General features: G+C 42.6%; 1 protein-coding gene across 1 annotated transcript in view; it reads left to right on the forward strand.

Annotated features, from left to right (window-relative positions):
* The window catches only part of RNF150 (ring finger protein 150), a 115,575-nt gene that overhangs the window by 49,045 nt on the left and 41,346 nt on the right, over positions 1-25,184 (forward strand). The window contains exon 2 of the mRNA XM_042051929.1: positions 22,581-22,831. Coding sequence (XP_041907863.1) covers positions 22,581-22,831 — 251 coding nt within the window. The remainder of the gene's footprint in view (positions 1-22,580; positions 22,832-25,184) is intronic.

Genomic DNA, 25,184 nt, shown 5'->3' on the forward strand with positions numbered 1-25,184 from the left:
CCCAGGGTCAGTCTGCCTTGGCTCAAGACACATGATACAAAAGTCATTACAGTTCCAGGTTTCTGCCTCTTTTGGATCAGTTTCTGACTCCTTTGGGCCAGTACCTTCTAAGTAGGCTTGTGAAACTCCAATAAAACCAGCAAGGTTTTGCCTTCAGAGCATTTGACTAATACTGTATGCCAAGCAAAGACATTTTGAAGATTAGCTGCGTGCCTGTCATGAGTATGAAAATACATACTATTTGCTTATGTAACAGGTTTGTTTAAGTGGTGACTTTTGACAGCTACAGTTTAATTTTACCAACTCTTTCTTTCTAAAAATGAGGAAACAATTGTATTTGATGATCTCAGAGGTTTTTTCCAACCTTGATAATTCTGTCATTCTATGAAAATATAGAATAGCAAGAGCAGAAATGAATTTTGTGAAAATACAAGATAGCAAGAGCAGAAATTATACTTTTTAATGTAAACAACTTGGTTGCAGGGAGTTAATGAATGAAGCAACTACTGAAAAATGAAAAGCATTGTATTATTGACTAGAAATGTGAAGTGTCATGTATAATTCAAAACTAAGTCCCCCAGGAAGAGTTCACGTAATGTACATGAACTGCTGAGCAGTTTAATAAACAAGGAGACCAAAAAGGGCAGCATTTGCTGTAATCCAGACATCTATTTAATGCATACAGATATTTGCAGCCAAATAAAAAACGGGTTTTAACACTGAAATGTTTCTTGGTGAGAGGAGTTGATAATACCACTGTGGTTAAGCAGATTAGAGCAATACAGTTGTCTTTTTCTCTTAAAATGCATGAAAATTTTATCAAACCTTTGAAACTTTTGGGGATTTGCTTTCCCAGTCAGGGGTAGTGATACAGGAATTTCTAAACTGAACATCTCTGCTTGCTACTTTCCAGCAGTATTATGGGTTGGTAACTACTGAAGCCATTACCAATTGTCTTAGGTTACAATGTAAGATGTAACCAAAAGTATGTATTCTGTCACCATCTGTTAAAACCAGGTGGGGCAGTGTTCTCTGTCTTTTCCATGACACATCCCTGATAACTCCCTCCTGAGTGACATCTTCTGTTAATGGGCTATCAAGCCTCACTGCCTGACCCATAAAATTACATCATTCCATTCCGCCCAGGGGGAGCAACCAAGCATTCCTACCTGGATATCATCTGAAGTTTGAAACACCACAGGCAGCTCTTATCTACTGGATTCCCAGAGGACAAGAGCTACGTAACCACCACTGGACCCTCAGAGGAAGACCAGATCCTTCTACAGGATCACCGCTTCAACAGAACCACATCCACCACTTCAGGAGGACTGCAGCCACCATTTAATCAGACTGCTACTACCATCACCCTGACCAACAGGGTGTCAGGTTGTACTCTGACTCTGTCAGGGTTTCTGTACTATTGCATTTATTTTAATTTTCCTATTAAATTTTAATTCTGACTTGGGATCTCTCACTGGTTTGCTTTCAAACTAGTACACCAGTTTATACAACCTGGCAGCATTTGCCTCATTTTCAGCCAGCGTTGCAGATAACTCAGTGATATGAGAGCTTTAGTTCCTTCTGTGGTAATCTTTTTCATGAGGTCTTGACACTATGGTGATCTCTAAAAACTTGACGTTGTAATGAAAGCTTGGGTGAACTAAACTTTGCTCAAAGTTGAAAAAGAGTGTTGCCATTGATCCATGGAAGTCACTTTGCATCACTTAGCCCGGATGCTACTTTCTTTTTTTGGGAAATCTGAAATGGGAATTGCCATCCCAGCAAAAGCCACTGATGTCTATCTTCAGTGGGGTAGCTGAACTGCTCACTTTCCCTGAAGGGCCCTACTGCCCTTTAGCATTTTGAGTAGCACTCTTGGTCAAACTAGCACCAGCTTGCATAGGCTGCATGTTCCTGTCAGCAGCAGGACTCTCTGCCTTGGAATGACAATGACTGCAGTTTCTCTGAGGCTAGATGGAAGCCAGCTTTTGTTTGTCTTTGTGTGCTCTGTTTTGTATTGTTTAATCTGCCTGACATGGGAGAACTGATGCGAAAGCTGCAAACAGTATTTCCTACTAAAATGAAGTCTGAAGAAATCAGACTGAAGAGAACCTTTTATTTTTGCATGCTGTTTTTTTCCGTGTTTCTGGATGGCTTATCCCTCACACATGGGGAATGAGAATATCATGGAGTGACAGATTTCAAACCTCTAGGTCAGTGCAGCCCACTGTAGTAATTGCCTAGTGACCTCCCTTTTGGATCCTTGGCAAAGCCTGTCTTTTTAACAATGTGTGCTTCTGCTATGATCTCTGATTATGGATAGTAAAAAAAGTATTCCATTCTTGACTTTTCTCTCGCTTCTTGTAAACAAATAGGTGTTGGTTTGTGTGGCCATTATTCCCCTGCGGGCTTTCTCCAACCACTTTTCAACTGAGATTAAACGGAGATGAACAGCTTTGTGGTTTGGGGCAGCCTTCAGAGTGTGGAATAGAGTTCTTTGGTCTCCCACAGATTTGTCCAATGGCAGTGGGTGGATTGCTTTGGAAGGCATTCATCCTGGCTTTTTTTAACACAAGTTACCTGAAAATGAGACTACTAGTCTGAAGGAGGTGGGTAAGCTCCATCTATTGTTGTAGAGAGCAAGGCATCTGCACAGGATGAATTTCTCATCCTTTTTTGACTGTAGGAAGAGCCTGAGGCATCCCATGTTCAAAGTGTTAGGTTTAATTTTTCTGTGGGTTTTTTCTTATCTTTCTTACAACATTTAGATTGCCATATTTTGAGATGAAGCTCAGAAACAACTGATCCACAGCAATGTCTCAAGCGTTATTTCAACGGGGCTTTTCAGAACCTTTTTTTCTTCTTCTTTTGCATGTAAATTTCTACTAAATATTTTTAGGAACCACCATGATGTAGCATGTAAGTGCTACAAACTAATAACTGAGAGAATCGTGTCAAAATAGCGTTAGAAGGGACCTTAAAAAGGCCAGTGCTCTATTCTTCACAGTAAAGCAACTTTTGTTACGGGGCACAAAGGTTTGGTTTGCATCTTTATAAACCTGAATGCTCTTACTCACTCTGCCCTTTCTGTACTGACTTAAATGTTTTCCACAATGCTGCAGGATTCTTTAAAAGGCCCACCTTTTATTAAGCTAGGTGCATTTTGTTTGTAGATGGGATAAATACTGTCTGAAATGGCTGTGCTGTATGCATGGGACTGAACCTTGCATTGTTGGTAACCAGACAGAACTTTATAGACCAAAGTGCTTGTCCTCTGCAGGAGGGAAAAAATACCTAAAGGAATGCACTAACAAACCTGAAATCTTTCTTGATAGATACTTTGTCTGTATCTTTGCAGAAAAAGCATTTAAAAAATCACCACCAAAATCCTGGATAAGAGAAGAATTTCATTCAATTTTGGGTCCTTTTTTTGTTCTTTCTCATTTGCCTTCTGGAAGTGACTGTCCAGGTTTAAGTGTCAGAAAGAATATTTTTGGCATATGTGTTGACTTTTAATGTGCCAATCTTTGAGACTGCCAGCCTCACCTTCCAGGGAAATGTTACTTAATTGAACTGTCACATAAAGTGTGTTGCTTTTTGACTAAATTCCTCTAAAGTCTTTGGTATTTCCCTCTTTTATTTCTGAAGTTCCTTCATTTAATGTGTTAAATAACACTAACCTTGCTGAACCCTTGCCTATGAATTGCTTCAAGACTGGATGAACACAAACACAAAGAGAAGTGAAAAATTTATTCAAACTTGACATTAATGCAAGCAAGTGGCACTTAGAGGTTTTGCCCGTGATAGCAGGAACCCCAAAACATCTACAAGAATCAGGAAACTGATGTTTAACTGCTTTAAAGCCAGAATCAGAAAAATTAGCAGGGAAGACCAAAGGTCATGACACAGAGATATAAACACCCAAGCATGCAGATAGCAGCGTTATTGTTAAAAGTGTACATAATGCAGTAACTTTGCATTAAAAACAAAATCTGTATCATTGTCCTGGTTTGAAAGACAGGTGCCTGCCAAGGAAGGTGGGAACTTCCCTTGAAATGGAAAATATGACCCTCTTACCTGCAAATTGTTACAACTTTGAAATTACGGGACTTTCAGGCACAGATATGGAAAAAGGAATAACAGTTCTTTACTAGTTTGTACATGTATAACAAGGCAAACAACAACAACAGCAGCAGCAGCAGCAAGCAGAACCAGAAGCCAGTGCCAGCCTCTCTCGGCCGCGGGCCCTTTCCCCTTGGGTGCAGTTCCGCTCACAGCCGGCAGGGGCGCTGGTGGCTCCCGGCCAGGCAGGGCGGCTGCGATGATTCTCCTGCACCTGCAGGGGGCGCTGTGGCGCGAGTTTCGGCCGTCTCTCTCCACATGGCAATGGCGGGCGGGCCGGTGGGAGAAAGAGAGAGAGAAGGGGCTTTCCTTTGCAAACTCATGATGGGGCAGCCGATCCCAGTGCCCCTCCGGATGGCAAAATGGACTATTGCAGGAAGTTCGGAGTAACGGGTGGACCGGCAGAGGCGAGCAGACCCAGGGTGGCAAACAAAGTATAGTGAAAACTCCGAAGCCATAGCAGGAGCTATGGGGGTCCAGGCAGGCACGGGGTGGGTGTCAGCTTAAAGTGTAGCAAAAAAGCCCTGAAGCAGCAGCAGAAAACAGTGGGGCTGGGCAGTGGCAGATGGGCTGCCGCAGGCAGCCAGTAGACACTCCCTCCAGGAAGGGGGAGGGTGCCAGAGTCCCCTTTCCAGTGAGGTCAGGTGTTGGAAATACCCCAGTTCAACAGCTGCTCTTCTGAGCAAAGGCTCACCCACGGTACGAGAAGCAGTGAGAGGACAAAAGCTCCGTAGTGGCAGCGAATCCTCTGGGCAGCAACAGTCTGGCACCAAATCCCACCTGTCTCCATTCTGATCCTGGGAGAGAGAGATCGAGGGCAGAGCCCAGCCCCTCACGCCCCAGCTAAAATCTTGTGGTATCTCTGCACTTCCAAAGAGAAAGCCCCCCAGCTAAGAGACTGCACCCAGCTGCACCCCTCCCCCATCTAGGCCACATCTTTTGTCTCTCTTAAGTATCCTCATTACCATCTCTTAGGCAACAAATTGGAGAAAATTCTCTGAGAGAAAGGAAAAAAAAAGGAAAAATCCTAACCTCCAACAAACCTTACATTCTCAGATTTGTCAGCCTTTAGGAATGTGTGCTCTCAGGAAATCCGTGAGTTTCGACTCTTTGCACAGGCACAGCTTTTACGGAAAGTGACCACACACTCCAGGGTTGCTGCTGCCCTTGTCTTGAGCCACCACTTGAGTACCCACTGAGTCCTGCTTTTTGGCAGAACTGTGCTCCCATGCCTTCTGCAGGTGCAGAATGATGCCAGAGAAGCCACAGAACCCTATTTTTGAGCCTTTTGCATTAATTGCCAGAATAATGTCATGTCTTTTTGCAGCGCACTATTGCAAACTTTATTTTACATTTCCAACTGAAGTATAGGCAAAACAGCTGCATTCTTGGAGGATCTTGTATCTCTTCAAGCTCTGCAGGAGGACTCTGTGTGGTAGTGACTGTTCCCATGAAACCTGGCTAATCCCTGGGTAATAGATAGGAGTGATGCAGTAATTGCTCATTAGAGCAGAGAACCTCCCACGGGGTAGGTAACACTGTCTTAGTTCTTGATTTCATTTGCAGCCTTTGCTTAGTAAATGTCTTGAGAGCTTGTGAATAAAGGTAATTCCAGGAGAAATGGACTGGAAGTGTTTGCAATGAAAAACACCTGAAATAAAAATTTTGGCTGATATTTTCACTGAAGATCAGTCTTACCTGCCCTGGTGTTCTAAAAGAGTGGTTTTAAGAAACCCAAGATTTTCTTTGTCCAATGTAGCATATATCAACAGAAATATGGAATGGTGTGTATATCTTGCATATTCTGCATATTCTAATGTGGTCAGAGATATCTCAACTTGATTTGAATTGTGTCTTTTCTTAAGTCATTTCCCATGCGAATACTTGAAAGGCTGAGAAGCATTAACAATAAGAATAAAGATTTATTTCCCTGTATCATTCAATTATGAAGCATACAGCTCTGTAGAATTTGGTAATAGTGACGTAAAAATAATGGCAGCTTTAAAGAAGTACAGACCTTACATCTGAAAGGCACATCAGAGCTACAACCCTTCCTGCATATTCAAAACATTTTCAGGCTCAATGTGTAGTTTTTCAGGCTCCCTGTGTTTAGCTTAGGCTGGGTGTATCTTGCAGAGCTTGAGGTTTGGTGAGCACTGCCAGCTGTTTCTGGGTTCACACAGTTCAGTCGTCTCATAGAAGCCTGAAAAAACACTTCTCCTGTGTTTCACTTGTGGAGTTTTTCTTTTCCTTTTTTTTTCCCAGTATGTTTTTGTTTGGTTTCTTGTTTTGAATTAGGCTTTCTGCTCTTGAGCTCAAGTTGGAACATCACCTTATGAAAGATCATTTGTGTTTGGTAATGTGCAGCTTGTGGTGCCTCTCCAGTCTCTCTCCTGGAGCGAAGGATGACCAGCTCAATAGTAAACATTAAGGAATTCATTAGTGAGACTCATGTGTGAACAGCAGCCTCTGGTGATCTGAAACATCCTGTCAGATAATCTCATTTCATCACTCGGGTTCCTGCTACAGTGGGGATACTGTAACACGATGTATCAAACAACAGGCCCGTGGAAGAGAAATATATATGGAGCGATTCTTGATAGATGTTTCAGAGATGTTTATTTCTCCAGCCGCATGGCCGGGATCTGCTGATGAACTGATACAGTCACAGGACCCGAGGGTCCTTGCCCGCGCAGGGAACACAACCAATGGGGAACGAGGCTGACCAGGGACAGGGAAACCCCGTGTCTCCCGCCTGGGGCCCCTCTCCCAGGGCTACATGGCGGGGGGGAGGGACCCTGACAGGTTCCTTTAAGCCCAAATGCAAGTGGGAGTTGCAGTTGCCAAGATTAGTTTTGGTGACTCTACTTAAGTGAACACACACACGTATGCATCCTTGCTGAACCCTTGTTTGGACTTCTGTCCATGTGAAAGAGACACAGAAAAGTTCATATTTTGTAAAATTCTCAGCTGAATGTGCTTGACATAAGACCACGGAAGTTTACCATCTCTGTTTCAAAGCTTCTGAGGAGCTGGGGTGCACATCTAAAAAATCACAGAAGGATTTTTGCATTTTTCTAATCTGATCAGTTTACAAAGTATAATCCAAGTTTCAGTCAGCATGCTCCTCCCAAAAAATAACCTTTCCCTGTCTAATCACTCTCACAGTTTAAAACTCCATTGTTCATTTGTGGTTTAGTTCTGATTTGAAAAGGCTACCTTAAGACTTTAGCTAAGCATTTTCCAGTGTAGACAAAGACCCTTTCATTCAGAGCATATGTGCGTATATGTAGATGTAGATACAGATATGTATCTATATACACATTATATGTGTATACAAATAATCAAGTCATCTCCTGGTTCTGTTTTCAATAAAGCTCCTGAAATCCTTCAGATCTCTCCAAAACACCTTCTCCACAGCCACGATCATTTGCATTATTGTTTCTTTCAGTTCTTTTCTGCTTGTGCTCATTGTTTCCTGTTTACAAATCCCAGGATTGTACTTTTCTTTGGCACTAGGTTACCTCTGAACTCTACCCTGATATGGCAAATTTTATTTTGGTTTGCTATTCTGCCAGCCTTTCCAGTTTTCTGTCTCTTTTTTCCCCATTTCTGTTTGGTTGGGGTTTTTTTGTTTGGTTTTTGTTGGGGGGGGGGAGGGACAGCTTGGTCTTTTCTTTTTAGCCCCTTGTTTGTTTGACTAGTTTGACTTCCTTGTTCCTAGAAACACCACCTTGTTTGTAGGAGTGCATTAGGAAATGTGCTGGGGTGCAGATGATCCCTGGCATCCCTCCTCTGCCACTCATTCTGCTTTATTGCACTATTTTTGTAAGAAGCAGGCTCTGTTGTGGGAAATGGCTGGGCTGAGTTTTCCTCAGGAACATTACTAGGTATGTGTTGGGAGTTAACGAAAGCAAATGTAAGAACTGAAGTGTGAGAAAATATTCCTTACATTCCTCAACTCTCTTGAGTCCTCAGAGAGTTGGATTATTCTCTCCTGTATTTTAATGGAGCCAAAAAGTTGGACTTGTAGACATGGGTGAGTTGGGGAGACCAGAGCTGTGTTTTCCTTGCTTTTTCTCTGTGACTTGGACATTTTGCCTCACTCTCAACTGATAATATTTACCCACCATTACAGCCACTTGAGAGAGATGATGGTGGTGTTGCAGCAGCAGAGAATAACATCCAGCCTTTTGGTGGGATTGGCCTTGAAAATTTCCAGGGATGGGGTATCCACAGCTTGCCTGGGCAGCCTGTGCTCAGCACAATCCATGGTGCCAGCCAGGTTAGTTCAGCTTGCTGTTGCTGCTAGAGTGGCATAGAGAGAGCTCAGGGGCTGTGATGGTGAAGAGAGAATTTTAGCTGCTTCCACCATTCTTTTTCTATAGAAGTCGGGGCTTAGGTTGGTTATTTAGTTAGACTAAGGAGCAGCAGACAAAGTTAAATCTAATTACACTTACTACAGAGCTGATAGTTGAATCAGTCAGTCAGAGGAATATTATCTAACACCAAGATAGTTCATTTGGATAAAAGAAACCCCAAGAAAACCAAAAATCTAATTAAGAAAACCCTCCACCACCCCAAACCAATGTTTTTTGGTGGCTTGTTCTAAATTTTGTCTCGACTCTTCTTAATTATGTCTCTATTCATATTATTCTGTGTTGTTTTTATCACATTAACCAACAAGTTGCTAAATTTTGTGTGTAGATAACCCTGACACGATAGTTAAAAAGGAGTTTATTACCCCCCAGACCTTTTTCCATTGTGTACAGAGAGACCTGTAATGTACTAAGAGTTATATTTTACTCTAAAAGCTCTCATAGTCTCTGAAGTTGAGGCTCTTAAAAATTATTCTGATCTGTTTGCACTGGTGTAGGTAATTAACTATGTCAGTGTGTTCATATAGGAAGGGCTTAATATTTATCTCCTGCTTGATTTTCTTTCTTTTTTATTAGACATTTTAAGTATTGCTTACTCTAAGGGATTGTAGGGACAGCTAGAAAATTGCAAAGCTGACAGTCCAAGAGACTAATAAAATAAAACTTGATTTCTTGACAAAGGAGATGAGTTTTATTACCTGCACAATATATTTTTGCCCTGATTTTTGTCTGATTTATGCTGATTCTGTTCTTTTTTATTTCAGTGTATGGAATAGGTCCCCAGTTTTATGCAGCTTTTAACCATAATGCCTGAAAATGAAGGCCAAAGATTGAGCAGCCCTGCCCCATCCTCAAAATGGAAGGTTTCCCCGACAAGGTTCTTGAGCAAACAAGATTTCTCCAACAAAAACCAAGAGAGACTTTGTTATTCATGTTTATATCTGAGGTGAAATGAACTAAGGTAGGGCCCCTGTTGCTTAACCCATACGAGTGTGTGTCTTTCCAAGAGCTGGGAAGATATCAATAAAAGGGTTGCTTGAACTGAAAAATAATTTCAGTATTTCTTTGTAGTTTTCAGAATGATTTTGTTATCACTGATTAAAGCAAATGGGCTAACTACTACGTGAAAACTTGACTGCTGCTTTTCCAGAAGGTGCAAAGACTTGTGGCATCAGTCATCCCTGTGACACCAACAGGAGGTGACAAAGAAGGTAGATCAGGCCTGTGGCTTGTGGCCACAACTTATGCTGAGCATGAACAACTGAGCCGTTTTTTCTTCCTGGAGAAGTCTTTCAGGTGGCAGCAACTACAAAAAAATGTTGGCAAACGAGCCACTGTTAATCAAACCTATCTGACCCCTATATGGAAAAGTATGTTCTAAGGTATGGAATGGCTTCCATATGAGGAATGTCTGAGTAAGACAGGGATTACTCAGCTTGGGAAAGAGAGAGCTAATGGCACATATTGTAGAAGTCTAGAAAACTCTCATAGAAATCTAATGGCACTGAGGGATGTTCAGTGATGTTGGAGGGTTTGGAAGTGTGTTGGTGATATGCTGCCTCATCTTTGGATTATTTCACTCTGCTGATGTGTTCCTCACCTTCTGCCTGAGATGTGACTTACTTATGCTTCTGTTTTGCTTTTTACCATTTATTTTCCCTCTTTTCTTTCTTTTGCTCCATTTTAATTCATTGTTCTTATCACAGACTGATAAAAGCAGTTTTTGCACCTCTGGAGAAGTTTTCCCAAGTGAGGAAAGAGGAAATTCCCTGAAGTAATTTTACAGAATTTCTGGATTATTGCTCTGGGTCTGTTTCTTGTCCAGCTAATTCAGGGTCAGTTGAACTGGAGTATGCCCAGCGATGTTGCCTAAAGCTGCAGCAGATGCGCCATGCTCTTTTCTAGCTCTGTACTCTTTCAGTCTGTGCTTTTTCTGAACCACAAACCACTCCAGCCCACACAGAGCTGCCAGAGCTGTGTGTGGCTTCAACCAGAGTTGTCTTAATCTCTTGGTCTGGGGATATTCGTTCATCTTCTCTGGAAGAGAAAAACAGATGCCCTGCAAGGCTGCTGTGAGGGGCAAGTTTGATGGTGCAGGAGGAAGATGTGCATAGTCCTGCCTCTCCAAGCAGGAGACAGCATCCTTTATTCCCTTATCTCCAGTCTGCAGCCTGTGGTGTCCCATCCTTGAGTCACTGTGGAAGTGAGGATCTCAGGAAAGCCAGGGTAGACTTGAGCTGTTCCTGGACAATAACTGGAGTGCTGAGGTGACAGATCTCTGCTAACTGGTGCGCTGACCTGCTGTGCCTAGGAGGTGCTGGGAGAGCCCTCACCAGCCTGCAGGTGCCACAGCACCTTTGAAACTTGTTGGACTTGCACTGGGAACTGATACAGTTCCAGTCTTTGGACCAGTGATGAGAACCAGTGATTGGAACACAGGCATTTTTGTTGAAATTATGTTTTTGCATACATGCTGCCTTCTCTTTTTTCTTGTTTTAATGGCTTGGAAATTTCCTAATGATTCTCTGCTCTCCAGGGGCAAATCTTTATTTTGCATACGTCACTAATATTTTTTTCACACTTGCTCTTGTGTTATGAGTAAGTGAGCAGGATTGGTCATTACATGAAAAAAAATCACCAATTCTGTGTCTTAAGTTTAGATTAAAAGCTTCATAATAATGCATGTAGAAATAATGATCAATCTCCATAATAATGGCAGCATTTTTTCTGTGTAGAGTATATATATTTACACCTTTCTAAGAGCATCAGGTGTGTTAACTGGTTTGTGTTTGCATTGTACTCTACCCTGACTACATAAGATGCTATTTAAGGCATATTTTCTTTTGGCACAATTCCACTGAAGATAGGAAAGCAGCTTCTGCTTTAGACAGTGGGTGTATTTTGCCACAACTCTGAAAAGGTTGTATTTTACTAATAAATTATCCCTGTAGCATATTTTGCTCTGAGTTGGAGCATAGCTGAGCGGTAAGGCCTGCATGAAGGAGTTTTTCTGGCCCCCTGGTACATGAAAAAAAAAGTCATAAAGCACCCCAGTGCAAATTCCAAAACAGAATACAAGAGGCATATGCTATTAGCAGTGTATATATGGTTTAGAAACCAAGGAAAAATTCTAGGGAGGTCTTCAGTACAAAGGATTAGCAATTGTAATGAAGTTCTATCCTGGTTAAGATAACAGTGTCTCAGCAATTTGTGCCTTAGGTTGGGTTGGGATCTAAGAAAACCTCTTGAAGAACAGCCTGTTTTCTGTAATTAAGTATGAGTAAGTATCACTACATTGGTTCATTAGTATTGGTTAGTTCAGCAGACTGATGAGCTGACACTGTGGGAAAGAAGCCAAGGAAAAATGCAGCTATCATGCTGAATTTGATTTTGTGAGCTTTGTAGCTGTTTACTTCTTTTTCCTTTGCTGCAGTTGCTGCATAAAATTTAGAGAAAGTCAATATATTCTGAGCTCTTACAGCCTTGGAAAGATCAGCACTGATTACAAAAACACAATCAGAAATTTCTTTGTCCCTAAGGAGCAATAAAGTGTCTGAAGGTGCTTTTCACAGGAAAGATCACAGTCAGAAGCATCTTGCCTCTCCTGGATTTAGGATCAAAAGAAATGAACCAAGAACAGCTCTGCTGGAGGTTGTTGTTGTCCATTTCAGGACAGAATAGCAAACTTTTATATCCCTTTCTTAAATACTGTAGTCAGTCATTTACATCAGTACCTCCTTTTTCTCTATGTGTCACTTAATTATCCTAGTAGATACTTATCCTTCTGCAATGACAGGTGTTTCATAGCAATAAGATTGTCTAAGGAAAAAAAATAAGTTTGCCTAAAAGAATTTCCTTCTTTTGCAAATAGGTAAGTGCTGTAGGGAAAAGGTGTCGGTCCTCTCTCCATGGTTGCTGCATTTGCCTTTTAAAGGAAACCTGATTTATAGTTAAATGTTTTGGAAGATGGGCAAAGGACCAAGGTGAGTGCTAGCAGTGCCAAGGAGAAGCGGGAAATGAGTGAGAGGGTAAGTTGAAGGAAATATCTCTCTGCTTTATAACAGAGAAGGAAAAAAAAAATCAGAAATGTGGGTGAGAGGAGATCAAAGCACCTACATCATCGCAAAGCAAGGGCTCTAGAGTAAAAAAAGAAAAAAATATTATATGGTGAAGTCTTGTGTTCTGATAACTTCAGTAGTTGTATTTTCAGTAGTTTTTGATATCCACAAAAACAGGGCTTCGTGCTGCGAGGCTGTCTTTGCTTCTGGCCTTCCCCTGCATTTTTTTCTTCACAGGCTGGACACCCTGGAAGGGCATTAACTCTGCCTGCCTGGTGTGTCTCAGTTTTAGCAGTGGGAACAGAGAACAGCAGCATTCCTGCTTTGCTGTTCTGCTGGCATCTCTCCTCCTCCACCCAACAGGGTGTGAGGGCAGAGTGGCAGCTGCATGGGGGTACCTAGGCGATGGTAGTGCCTGTGGGTCCCAGAAATGGGTGGACAAAGACTTCTGCATCCTGCTCTGCAGCTTTCCCACACCATAGGCTGAAGTCCTGCCTAAAACCTCCTCAGTCCCTTGCCCTTGGTGATAGTAACGCCTTTCTGGGATGGGCACTGAGAGGGGAGGTGTCCAGGCCCATCTGCAGGACCCAAGTGTGAAGTTCTGCATAAGGGTTGATGGAGAATGCAGTCACCTCAGGTGTTGCTGCTGCTTTCCTCTGCTTTATGCTGTGTTCATACCTCTGTGGGGGAAGCGGACACTTGGTGTTCACATATGTGGTGCAGAGCTCAGAGCCACCAGCCCACCCTCCTGCCTATGCATCAGAAATGCACCCTTCTGCCTTTAGTCAGTCCCTCACTGGGGCTTTGAGAAGCAAGAGGCACTGACTGCCTCAGTCCCAGTCCTTCCTTGTTCATCACTGGTCTCAGAAACATGTATGGTTTCCCTATTTCAGCTTATAGAGAGACTGCCGGGTATAATCAGACTTCTGACTTTGGCCCTGTTGTTTTGGTGTCACGACTTGAATTAATCTTTCTTCTCTCCAGGGAGTTAAAACTTTCAGTTCCCAGTTAGTGTCAAAACAAAACTATGGTTTGAGACCAAAGGTCCATCTGTCTCAGATGGTGTTTCTCATAATGGTGAACAGCAGCTGCTTGGGGAAGAGGATAAGCACAGGATGAACATTGAATCCTGCCTCTCCAGAATGGCTCTCCCAGCCTCCAACAGTTTGTGGTCCGTGGGAGGTTTTTTTTCCTAGTTGCTCTTGGATGTTTTGAACACCTAGATCCAGTGTTTTAACCCTGTATGTTGTCATGTGAGGCCCTTCCTATTTTATTCAGAACCTCCTTTTTGGCTTAAGAGTCTTAGGTGAGGAACCTCACTGAATTCCTTTGGACAAGCTGGTCTGTAGCTGCCCATATCTGTTATGAAACCTCATTAGAAATTTGGTGTCCTTTCTAGTCCCCTGGCATTGAGACAGTTTATGCAAGACATTATAGATGACAGTTCATAGTCATTCATGTGTGACATATGATGTGTTGACTATGTATTACTGCCACTTACTGTATATCGCTCTTCTGCCAATTTTTTTCCTATAGTATCATTTATTAATAGTTTAGTTTGAGACCAATGCCTTGAATGCCCAGTAGGGAAAAGTTCCTTCCGGGAACAATCCTTTTACCCAGTTTGAATTCTTACCAGTAATGTAATGCTTCCCCTACGTAAGTGTCTAGAACGTTGTTTAAACAATCTTATGCTTCTTCTGCCACAAATTGGGTGAAGCTCAGAAATCAGATTTTTTAAAATACTGCTTTGATTTTCAAATGTTATTTTTGAGTTCACAAAAACATAATGTAAGGCTACGTTGTTGGGTTTTTCTAAGGAGAAAAACAGGTAGCAGCTGTTATTCTGATCAACTTATAATTGCACCATACAGGATAGAAGAACTGAGATTGATCTCTCAGTGGATGGTCTTAAAGACTTGGAACCCTTGTTGCAATTATGAAGATAGTAGTTCAAGGGCACGTTTTGCAACTAAGATAGTAGTTCAAGGCCAGGTTCGATGGGGCCCTGAGCAACCTGATCTAATGAATGGCATCCCTATCCATGGCAGCTGGGTTGGAACTAGGTGATCTTTAAGATCCTTTCCAACCCAGACTTTTCTGTGATTCTGTGATATTAGGACAACTTACATGGCATTCTCATTAGCCTATATACCATGTCTCATGTAACTTCTTTGGAAAGAAACTAAACACAAATATAAAGCAATACTCTTTAAAGAGAGCAAGGTCTGCAAGAGAAGGTAGTATCTTCTGATGGCCATGGCTATAGCTTAGACAATCACTACAGCACATCACCATGGAGTCCTCTTCATTCTCTTCAGCAGTAATTTTTCAGCTGAGTTGCTGTTCTAGAGAGAAGAAAAGAGTATTTTTTAACAAATGTCTGTTCTTTGCTCCGAATTTGCTTTAAAATGTTACCCATCATCCCGACCATAGTGTAAAATCCATTCACAGGGATGCAGGCAGCAGCACGAGCTGTGGTAGGAGAGCTCTGGCGTGGTTGGCAGCACAGTGAGTCCCTGTGCAGGAGCACTGCTGAGCTCCCAGGAAGCATCACCACCACCACTGAATTCCCTGACACTGCCTGGGGCTGGCATGGACTGCAGGCTGAGCCTGGATGGGATGTGGAATCGGTTAGATTTGCGGCTGTTTTACTTCCTTACAATAGCTGCTGGTTAGTGAAATGGATTCCTAAAAATGAAATAGTTTCTTCAAGAAGTAAGGAAGAGTTGCTTAGGCTCTTGCATCTTCATGTAAGGTTTCTGTTCCTGGGCTCTGAGCTGGACTGAACACTGTCAGGGCAATTTCTGCTCTCAAAATAGTGTTTGGCTTTTCACTGACAAAATCTGTAAAAGTAAGCACTTTAGTACTTGATTTTGATCTACAATATAAGACAAATCTTCATTTATATCTTGATAGGATATCTCAGAGAGAAGACTCTGTATGCCTCTCAAATTGAAATTCTATTCAAATAGTTCAATTAACTTCTCTGACTGACTTCTAGCTGTTGCCAAGCATGAAGAATTAAACTGCCTATTCTAAAATGTGTCAGAAAGACCACATTTTAGAGCCTCCATCAAAAACTGACAAAGCATTAAAGGAGCAGCCCGCCAGTGCTGGGCCCGACTGCTAATGAGGAGAAGAGAGGACTGTGCTCAGTGCCACCTCTGAAGCTCCCAGAGCAAAATCAAGGAATATCACAGGTTTGTAAGCGCAGCCTGCAGCCAAGGTGTAGAATTTATGTACATCTTCTGGATTGAAAACCTGTTCATTTCTTCTACAAAAGCCACTGTTACGGCACTGAAGTCTTTCATTTCCTCTGTCACTAGTGAATAGATGGTTACCCTTGAAGTTTGCAGGTTTTGCATAAAAGCATACCTGCTGAAATGTATTTCCATAGCCAAGTACTGCAGAAGGGGTGGGTTTGGAGAGGGTCTTCTGGATCTTTTTCCAAAGCATGCATTTTCTCCACCCAGAAATACTCGATTAGGCAGATATATTTCAGCAAGTTAAAATGACTTAAATCATCCCAAATGCCTCTACTTTCTACCTTACTTGTTTGGTTATTGGCTCATTAGGAGAGAACACTGATATGTTAAATGTTTCCTTAGCCAAAAAAAAAAGAAGAAAAATAAAATCCATTCACTGCAGCCTGAATACCTTTGATTTATGAATCTCTGATTCATCCTGACAGATACTTAAAAATTCATGTCAAACTCTGCATTAATGTTGGCCAGAAAAGGAAAATAAATGTGTTAGGGAACAAGAATGCCACAAAACGCAGTCCCCACTGTGGGTGTGTTTAATGAAAGGCAATGGTAGCATTTAACTTGCCAGGGAAGCATCAGTCCATGTTACTAGATACTTTTCTCTTTTATAATTCTGTTGAACAAATATGTACTTGGGCATAAGAATGCACCTCTAATACTGATGTCTCATTATGTTATTTCCCTTCTTTAATTAGCATACCTTTTATGTATGTTGGAGCTTATGTGAAGCTGAGATAATACATTTTGTTTAAAAAGGGAGAAAATACAAGTAAATTACTTTTTCTTTTATTTTCTTCCTAATATTGAACATATTTGAGATTAAAAACATATCTTAATAAAATGATTGATAAATAGCATTCTCTATAGTGTCTTGGAGAAATTATCATAAACTCAGTAAAACATTATAAAAAAATCTGATTATTATTTGTCACTGCTTGGGTTATTTTTTCCAACAGTGCTTCATTACAAGCGGTAATGTTTTCCAAGAAAATAACCAGGTAGCCTGAAATTTAATATATTAAGGGTTTGAGTAAATAAAAGCAGCTGCTTTCCTCTTGGAATAATTGTGTGTTCTACTTTGCATTTTGAAACAGAGTTTTATTTAGTATATATGCATGGTAATTTGCTTAGCATCCTGTGTCCAGAAATATTAAAGCTATATTAAACATAATTAACCATAATTTAATTAAACATAATTAAACACATTGTTAAAGTTTTTATAGACATGCAAGATTCAAGATAATTAAATAGTTAAGATACTACCTGTATTTTCTACTGGAAATGGGTTTGTGTCTATCTTCATTTCTGTAGGCTTTCAGGTGATATCCATGCAGTGTCCTAGGTTGTATTGATGATGATGTTAAAGGTCAGTACTGGATAAGTCAGTGGGACAGAGTGGTGGCTTCTGAGGGCAGTTGATTAAATTCAGTGGTTTTGGCTGTGGGAATTTTCACCCTGGGTTCTTTTTGGCTATGCATGAAATTGGTGCTTTGGTTTTCCTGTAGAATGAATTTTAAATTCTTATTTTTTTTAAAGACAGGGAAGAGAACAGAGGAAGCCATGTGGACAGCTAAGTCCTGCTCCAGATAATTTTTCTTACTGACTGCAGGAAAATTACTGGCATGACACCAGTGCCCTTCTCAGCCACTTTGAGACTTGGCAAATTCTCCCTAGGCCATTAGGGTAATGTTTGCATTAGCATTTTGTAAGAAACAGGTATCAGAACAATTGCAAGGCTAGATTCATCTTGACTGCTGATGGTGGACTCTTGGTAGAAAAAAGAAAGGGAAATAGCTGAAAAATAGTAATGCTTTATAGAAGAGTATCAGCAGGAAGGTTACATTTCCAGTCATGGATATCTAAAACTCCTGACTCGTCCAAACTGTTGATCCCCTCTATTCATTGAGTGGCCTGTTCATAATCAGGGAAGTGTTATGATGGAAAGTCTCATGAGAGGAAGAGGGGTAGTGTTTGCACTTCTGCTCTGAGACTTGAGAGAGGGTTCAGTTCCCAGCTTCATAGCAGATTTTTGTGAGTAGCAGCAGTCTGCCACAGCTATTTCAGTACCTCCAGATGATCCAGGCACCCAGCAGAATTTTCTAAAGTTTCCACCACAATTAGTGTTTTCTGCTGAACACCACACCCCTGCATATATCCAAAGTCCTGCCAAACACCTCATGGTCTTCAGCGTCCAGATCCATTTGAAAACCTGGTTTATACCTCCCAGGGTCTTTTAGCGAAGAAGTGTCTGAACTGGACTATGAAGACCAGGATACAGTGCTGCACTGGTGAACCTCACTTTGGATACCAGCTTGGGGGGAGAGGGATGCTGTTGAAAATGCAAGTCACCCTCCCATGCCTCCATCTGCGGCCGAGTGATCCCTTCCCATTTCCATGAATGTCCCAACCACAGTGAAAATACAGATAGCCATGGGATTAACAACATATCAGCCAGCTTCCTGGGATTTCTTCTGAAATTCTGAGGCCCCACCCCAGCCTTGCTCTTTGAGTTCAGGCACCCCCAGTTTGTACCTTTCTAAATGCCAGTTTGCGATTGTTTCATTTGCTGTTGTTTCTAGCCCATTTTTACATTGCAATACACCCTGTCTGTCCTTAGCTACTTAGAACAATTGACTATTGCAAAACATAGTTTAGGCGTAAAAATAGTCTACATGCTTGTTTCATGAAATGAAAGGACATAATATCCCTAATATTAAACCATAAAGCAGTGATAGTTTATTTGTGAGGCCATAAAAGGCATTTAACAACCTGGCGAATCCCAGATAATTTTAGACCATATATTTCATATACACAGGGGACGTAAAATTGAAAAGAAGGGAAAATAGTTTCAGCAATGTGTGTTGCAAGGAACATCAAACAGTGCTGTACAGGAAGGAAAACTGGTGCAGAGTTGAGGATAGCTAGATTGTGGTGGAAGGCCCAGTTCACAGGATCATGGCAGAAGGCTTGGCAGGACTGTAGGAAGTCCCTGCTTCATCCCATTAGTGGGATTTTGCTGCCTCAGCTGTGCTGACTTGCATCCTTGTGGAGCCATGCTGCAAACTGTGTCAGGGGCTGCAGAGGCAATTTTTTGTGGAATTAAACAGTGCTCTTGACTTCAAACTTGTATCAGTTGGAGCATCAAGCTGCCAGCCGAGAGTCCCACATGTGTGGGCTTAGCCTGTGGGGAGCCACTGGGAACATGTTGAGCTGCTCTTTGGTTGCTAGCCTGGTGTGAGAGTGTAGCAGTGGGGATCCTGCAACATGCATATACCAAACCAGGAGTCCCATGGAAAGGAAATATATATGGACAAACAGATTCTTGCTAGATGTTTCAGAGATGTTTATTTCTCCAGCCACATGGCCGGAGCTCTGCCGAGGAACTGCTACAGTCACGGGACCAAGGGTCCTTCTGCCCGCGCAGGGAACACAAACCAACCAATGGGAACGAGGCTGAGCAGGGGCAGGGAAACCCCGTGCCTGTCCCCTCAGGGCCCCTCTCCCAGGGCTACACGGCAGGGGAGGGACCCCAACACCTCACCCGTTTTATTTTAATAAAAGGAGAATGAAAACAACTGGATAAACATAACAAGAACAGTTTCAAAACAAAACAAGCCACCCTCCTGAGTCTATAAATGTCCAAACAGATTCTGTGGAACATCTTAGGGCTGACAGAAGGGAGACAGAACTCTCTGAGCATGCTTTGTGGGGAAACTGAGGCAGGAGAGGGTTTAACTTCTTCCCTTCCCCTTTTCATCCCCCACTCGGCATTGGAAAGGGATTTTTGGGGAAACAGTTGGCAAAAGCATGGTTTTTGTGAGGGAAACCATGGATGAAAAAACGGATTGGGAATACACTGGGGGTAATAGGACATAGGGTAAAAGGGAAAGGTGGGATTAGGAAAGGGAGACTGTAGGGGGGACTTACAATAGAGATACTGTCTAACATGACTACGATTTTTTGCATATATACTGCCTTTTACAGGAACACCATCAGGCCCAGTGACCTGCGATGCTTGTAACCCCTTTCTACCTCGTATAATTTTGAATTCCACGACTTCTCCATCTCCCAAGCTTGGGATGCATTTTTCAGGGTTATTCTTTTTAATAGCAGTTCTATGCACGAATATGTCTTGCTGGTTGTCACACCTTGTTATAAAACCATAATTTTGCTTAACATTATACCATTTTACTATCCCTAAGATCTTAGTTACTATGATCTTTTCCTTTTTCCGAGTGGCTGCTGTTTTCTGTCTCACTGCGTCTTTGCTCTCTCCTTTGGTCGCTCCCGTGTTGGAATTGTCGGGGCTGCTCGTGCCTGCGCGCTCTTCCCAGGGTCGCGTTCGGGGCTGCGCAGGCTGGGCCGGGCCGCGCCGCTCAGTTCTCCGTGTGTCGCCTCCTCTGGTCGCAGCTTCGCTGCCGCTGCCAGGCGCTGCACCCACGTTTCAGCCGGGCCCCCGAGCGACGACCCCCCCGCACCCTGCTCCAGCGCACGTTTCGGCTGGGCGCGGCTCCACTCCACCGCCACCGCCGCCAGCCGCCGCCCGCGCGCCGCCCCTCTCGGTCGGGCATTCACGGGGTTCGTTCCACCACGCGCTGCGCGGGGCCGGACAGGCACCGTCGGGTCCGGCCGCTCCCGCCGCTCCTCGCTCCGCCCCCGACACTGCGGCTCGCTTGGCTCCACCCGCGTGCAGGAACTGCCTCGCTGCTGCTCGCAGAGCGCTCGGTGCACGTGGCCTGGGCCGCACGGTCCCTGCGCCAGGCTTCCCTTCGCCAGGACACAGCTGACATTGCTCAACAGTCTCGGTAACTAAATAATATTCACGAAAATATTCTTCCATTGGCATATATTTTGACTCCAGTATTAACTGTGTCCAAACGGTTTTCCAAAAGCCCTTGGTGAGAATTAAATCCCAAGAAACATAGAAAAAGTTCTTAAACAACCATGCCAGGAAGTGTTTCAGTTCTTTTTGAGCTTGAATCAAGCTAAAATTCACAAATCGTTGTTCAAGAATCATTTTAAGTTTAAGATAAATGTCCATATGCGGCTCTGAGAGCCAAGAGTCTTCCCACCGTTCCTCCATAGTTTAGATATGGAATAGCAAAGCAAAACCAAGAAGAGGAATCCAAAGTTTCCAGGGTTTACTCACACAAATCAGTCGCTTAGGGATCGGGGATCGTTCTGTTCACAATTCTCTACCATTATGTAGCAGTGGGGATCCTGCAACATGCATATATCAAACCAGGAGTCCCGTGGAAAGGAAATATATATGGACAAACAGATTCTTGCTAGATGTTTCAGAGATGTTTATTTCTCCAGCCGCATGGCCGGAGCTCTGCCGAGGAACTGCTACAGTCACGGGACCAAGGGTCCTTCTGCCCGCGCAGGGAACACAAACCAACCAATGGGAACGAGGCTGAGCAGGGGCAGGGAAACCCCGTGCCTGTCCCCTCAGGGCCCCTCTCCCAGGGCTAGACGGCAGGGGAGGGACCCCAACATGAGAGCAGTGACACTTTGGCACATTCTGGTTGTGAAACCATGTGGAAATCTGTGACTGAAAGTGTTTCTGATCTGAATGCAGAATTTGGAGGGTCTTCTCTGACAGACTCATGACCCTGTAAAACAGACTGTGATAAATGTATATGGAGTGTTGAATGCAGTGTGCCTCCCTTTCTGCAGTGTTTACAGCAATATCATCCAGATAAGTCTCAGTAGTGCTGGAAATCTGTGTTTATGTCGACCCATGGAACACATTTTACATATATCTCCAAGATTAGTATATAGAAACACACCGTGTAACTAGTTTCAGTTGAAACCTTCACCAGATCCATCTGACTTCTCTCTTGGTAAGCAGGAGGGAAGAGCAGAAGAAAGCACAGCTTTCTTGTTACTGTTTTGCCAAAGCTGGACAAATCAGAGGGCTGGGCAATCACCTACCATATGAAGTTCAGCAAGGGCAAGTGCCAGATTCTGCACCTGGGATGGGGCAACCCTGGATGTATGGACAGACTGGGGAATGAGAGGCTGGAGAGCAGCGCTGTGCAAAGGGACCTGGGGGTCCTGGCTGATGGAAAGTTGAATGTGAGTCAGCGGTGCCCTGGCAGCCAAGAGAGCCAGCTGTGTCCTGGGGGCATCAGGCACAGCATTGCCATCTGGGCAAGAGAGGGGATTGTCCCGCTCTGCTCTGCACTGGGGCGGCCTCACCTCACCTCCAGAACAGTTTTGGGTGCCACAATATAAAAAAGATATTAAGCCATTAGAGAGGGTCCAAAGAAGGAGTCTGGAGGGAAAGCCATATGAGGAATGGCTGAGGTCACTTGGTCTGTTCAGCCTGAGAAGAGGAGACTGAGGAGTGACCTCATCGCAGTTACAACTTCGTCAGGAAGGGAAGCAAAGCGGCAAGCACTGATCTCTCCAGTGGGCAGAGACAGGACCTGAAGAAATGGCATGAAGCTGTGTCAGGGGAGATTTAGGTTGGATATTAAGAAAAGATTCTTCACCCAAGGGGTGGTTGAGCAGGTTGAACAGGCTCCCCGGGAAAGTGGTCACAGAACCAAGCCTGACAGAGTTCAAGAACCATTTGGACAAAGTTCTCAGGCACATGGTAGAATTTTTGGGATGTCCTGTGCAGGGCCAGGAGTTGGACTTCAGTGATCTTTGTGAGTCCCTTCCAACTCAGGATACTCTGATTCTGATTGCCTTTTGAGATCACTTGCTTTACTTAAGGTTCATTTTCTCTCTCTGTCTGATAGGCTTAGAAGATGTTGTAGCAATAATGATTCCTGAACCCAAAGGAAAAGAAATAGTGAGCCTCCTGGAAAGGAACATTACTGTGATGATGTACATAACCATTGGAACACGCAACCTGCAGAAGTACGTCAGCCGGACCTCAGTGGTGTTTGTCTCCATCTCCTTCATTGTGCTGATGATCATCTCCCTGGCATGGCTGGTCTTCTACTACATCCAGAGATTCCGCTATGCAAATGCCAGAGACAGAAATCAGGTGAGTAAGGCTGGAGTAACAGTTTGTGTTTCCAAAAAATCACCAGGGATTTAGCATAGAAGTAAAAGAAATTGTCAATGTGTAGTAAAATCAGAAAACCAGAAGAAAACCCAAGCAAGTGAAAAGAATGGGAATATAAAAATGACTGTGTTTGGGAAAAGCCAAGACTTCTGTCAATATAGATGAGATCCAAGAGAAAAAAGAAATTAATAGTGTATATATATTATGGGGTTTTTTTTCCTTATGCAAAACACACAAAAAATAGACAGAAAGTTGATGTTTATTTGTGAAAAGATTGTTTTGGTATATATAGCCAAGTGTCATAGCAAGGTATATAGCTAAGGACCCTTGAGATCAAAGTGCTGACTAAAACACTGTGAGGTATGTGTGTGTGAAGCAATGGTTCATGATAACTGAAGAAAGAAAAAAAAACAAGTATTCTCATTTTAATGCTTCCTTAGAAGGGTCTTGGGTTTGAAAGACAAACATGTCCCTCTTCATTTGACAATGATCACTGAACAGGACTGTAATGGTAGCCACCAATGTTATTAAACCATTGCTATTGGTTTTGGCATCTTGTCCAAACCCCTTGAAAGAGCTGAAGAGAAGTCAGCAGCAGTGGATTTATAAAGCACTGTCCATCTTTATGGTAGTTCAGCAGTGAATAATAATAACAATAATAATAAATTTAATATTTTCTTGTCTGGATGCAATTATCTCAGCAGAACTAGGAAGCTGAGGCTTCTACATTTCATTCTAATGGTACAGGTAGAAAATGTTATCAATGTATGAAATCTGAGGAGATAACTATTTTACTGCAGGAAAAAAAATGCACTGTAATTCAGAGAGGTTTCTGAGCCCTCAATAAATTACTGTCAGGGCCAGGAGGGTTGCCTTGCTTATTCTGCAGAAAAGGTAAATTTGAGAGTATGAATAATCATCTTGTAGAGAAAAGTGCTGCTACACACTCTGTAACAAATACTTGATGTGTAGGAATCCCTTGCCTTCCCCCACTGAAATTCAGGCATCCTCTGAAATAGAGAGCAGCTGCTCTGTATTTACAGACAGAAAGAATATATTTTCCTTTTAAATATACAGTCTGAAATTTTGGATAGCAAGAATGAGAGTATCCCAGCTGGAATTTGAACATCATTGGCAGCAGATTCACTGTGACTGCAACGGCTGTGATAATTTTTAGATGCTTTGTCTGCAAAAGCACATGCATGACTAATTTGTGTGTGTAAGTGTGCTTTCAATCAAGCAATTATACAGGCAGATTAGCAGTGTAAATAGACATACCTAAACATGAAACTCAGCAAAATAAGAAGCTCATTCAGGTAATATGTTATAGTTTGAAACTGATGTGTTTATATGTTTAAACATATTTTCTTCTCAGTATTTTCTTTCCAAAGTTTGAATGAGACCAACATGTACACAAGCAGTTGTCCTATGGAGAGGTTTTGATAACTTGGTTATGATACTAGTTCTGTTCTTCAGAAGAATTAGAAAGTGTGCCTCCTAAGCAAATTACATATTATTATTTTGAGGGGGCAAAACTGAGCAGTAATAAGGGGGAAACTAGAAAGTCTTCATGCACTTTTCTTCATACAGTTTTGTCTGACATCTAATCTCTTTATTAGCTCTTTTCACATGATAAATGGTAGCAGTATACAGACAAAACTCTATGATTTGTGTTAATGGGTTGCTGTGGCTGTTTAGTTTTGTTCCTTTTAGTCCAGGCTATGGAATATAATGATGTAGGTCGTTCAGAAGAGCTCAGGTTGCTCTTACCCTTCTCATGAGTGTTCCTCTCCATTTTCCATAAAGTTCTGGGTTTTTTTTTTCTTTGACACATTTTCTTGTAGCTCAAGGATGGGATCACAAATTTCTGGTTAAAATCATAGTGTCCTTTTGTCAAGCCTCATAAACACTTTTGTCTAGTCCTTCTGTATATGGTGACTCTCCTTTCCAGGTCTGCTTCCCTTCTTTCACTCAACAAAGTTTCTGAGCAAGCAGCAAATCCAAAAAGAACTGATTCAGTTATTCATCAAGAAAGCAATGAATCCAGCTATTGAGAGAGGCAGCTAGAAAGACCTCCTGGAATCATTTCCTGTGACTCCACAGTGAGATGAAACCCGGACATAGTCCGTCTACATCTTCAGCCACCACTCTTCCTCACCATATGTACAAAATCCAAGTTCACATGCCAGAAAGAAGATACAGCTTACTCCAATTAGGTGCCTGATTTTGATGAGTGGAGAATCAGGATTTCAAAGGTTCTCACTGAATGCCAGGGCCTATTCACCCCAGCTTGGCTGGGCATTAATGTAGTAGAGCACAGAATCGTCTTCCA

This window comes from Corvus kubaryi, unplaced genomic scaffold (genome assembly GCF_017639235.1).
Source record: "Corvus kubaryi isolate FWS band 111438036 unplaced genomic scaffold, C.kubaryi_AGA036_p1.0 77, whole genome shotgun sequence".
NCBI classification, from domain to species: Eukaryota; Metazoa; Chordata; class Aves; order Passeriformes; family Corvidae; genus Corvus; species Corvus kubaryi.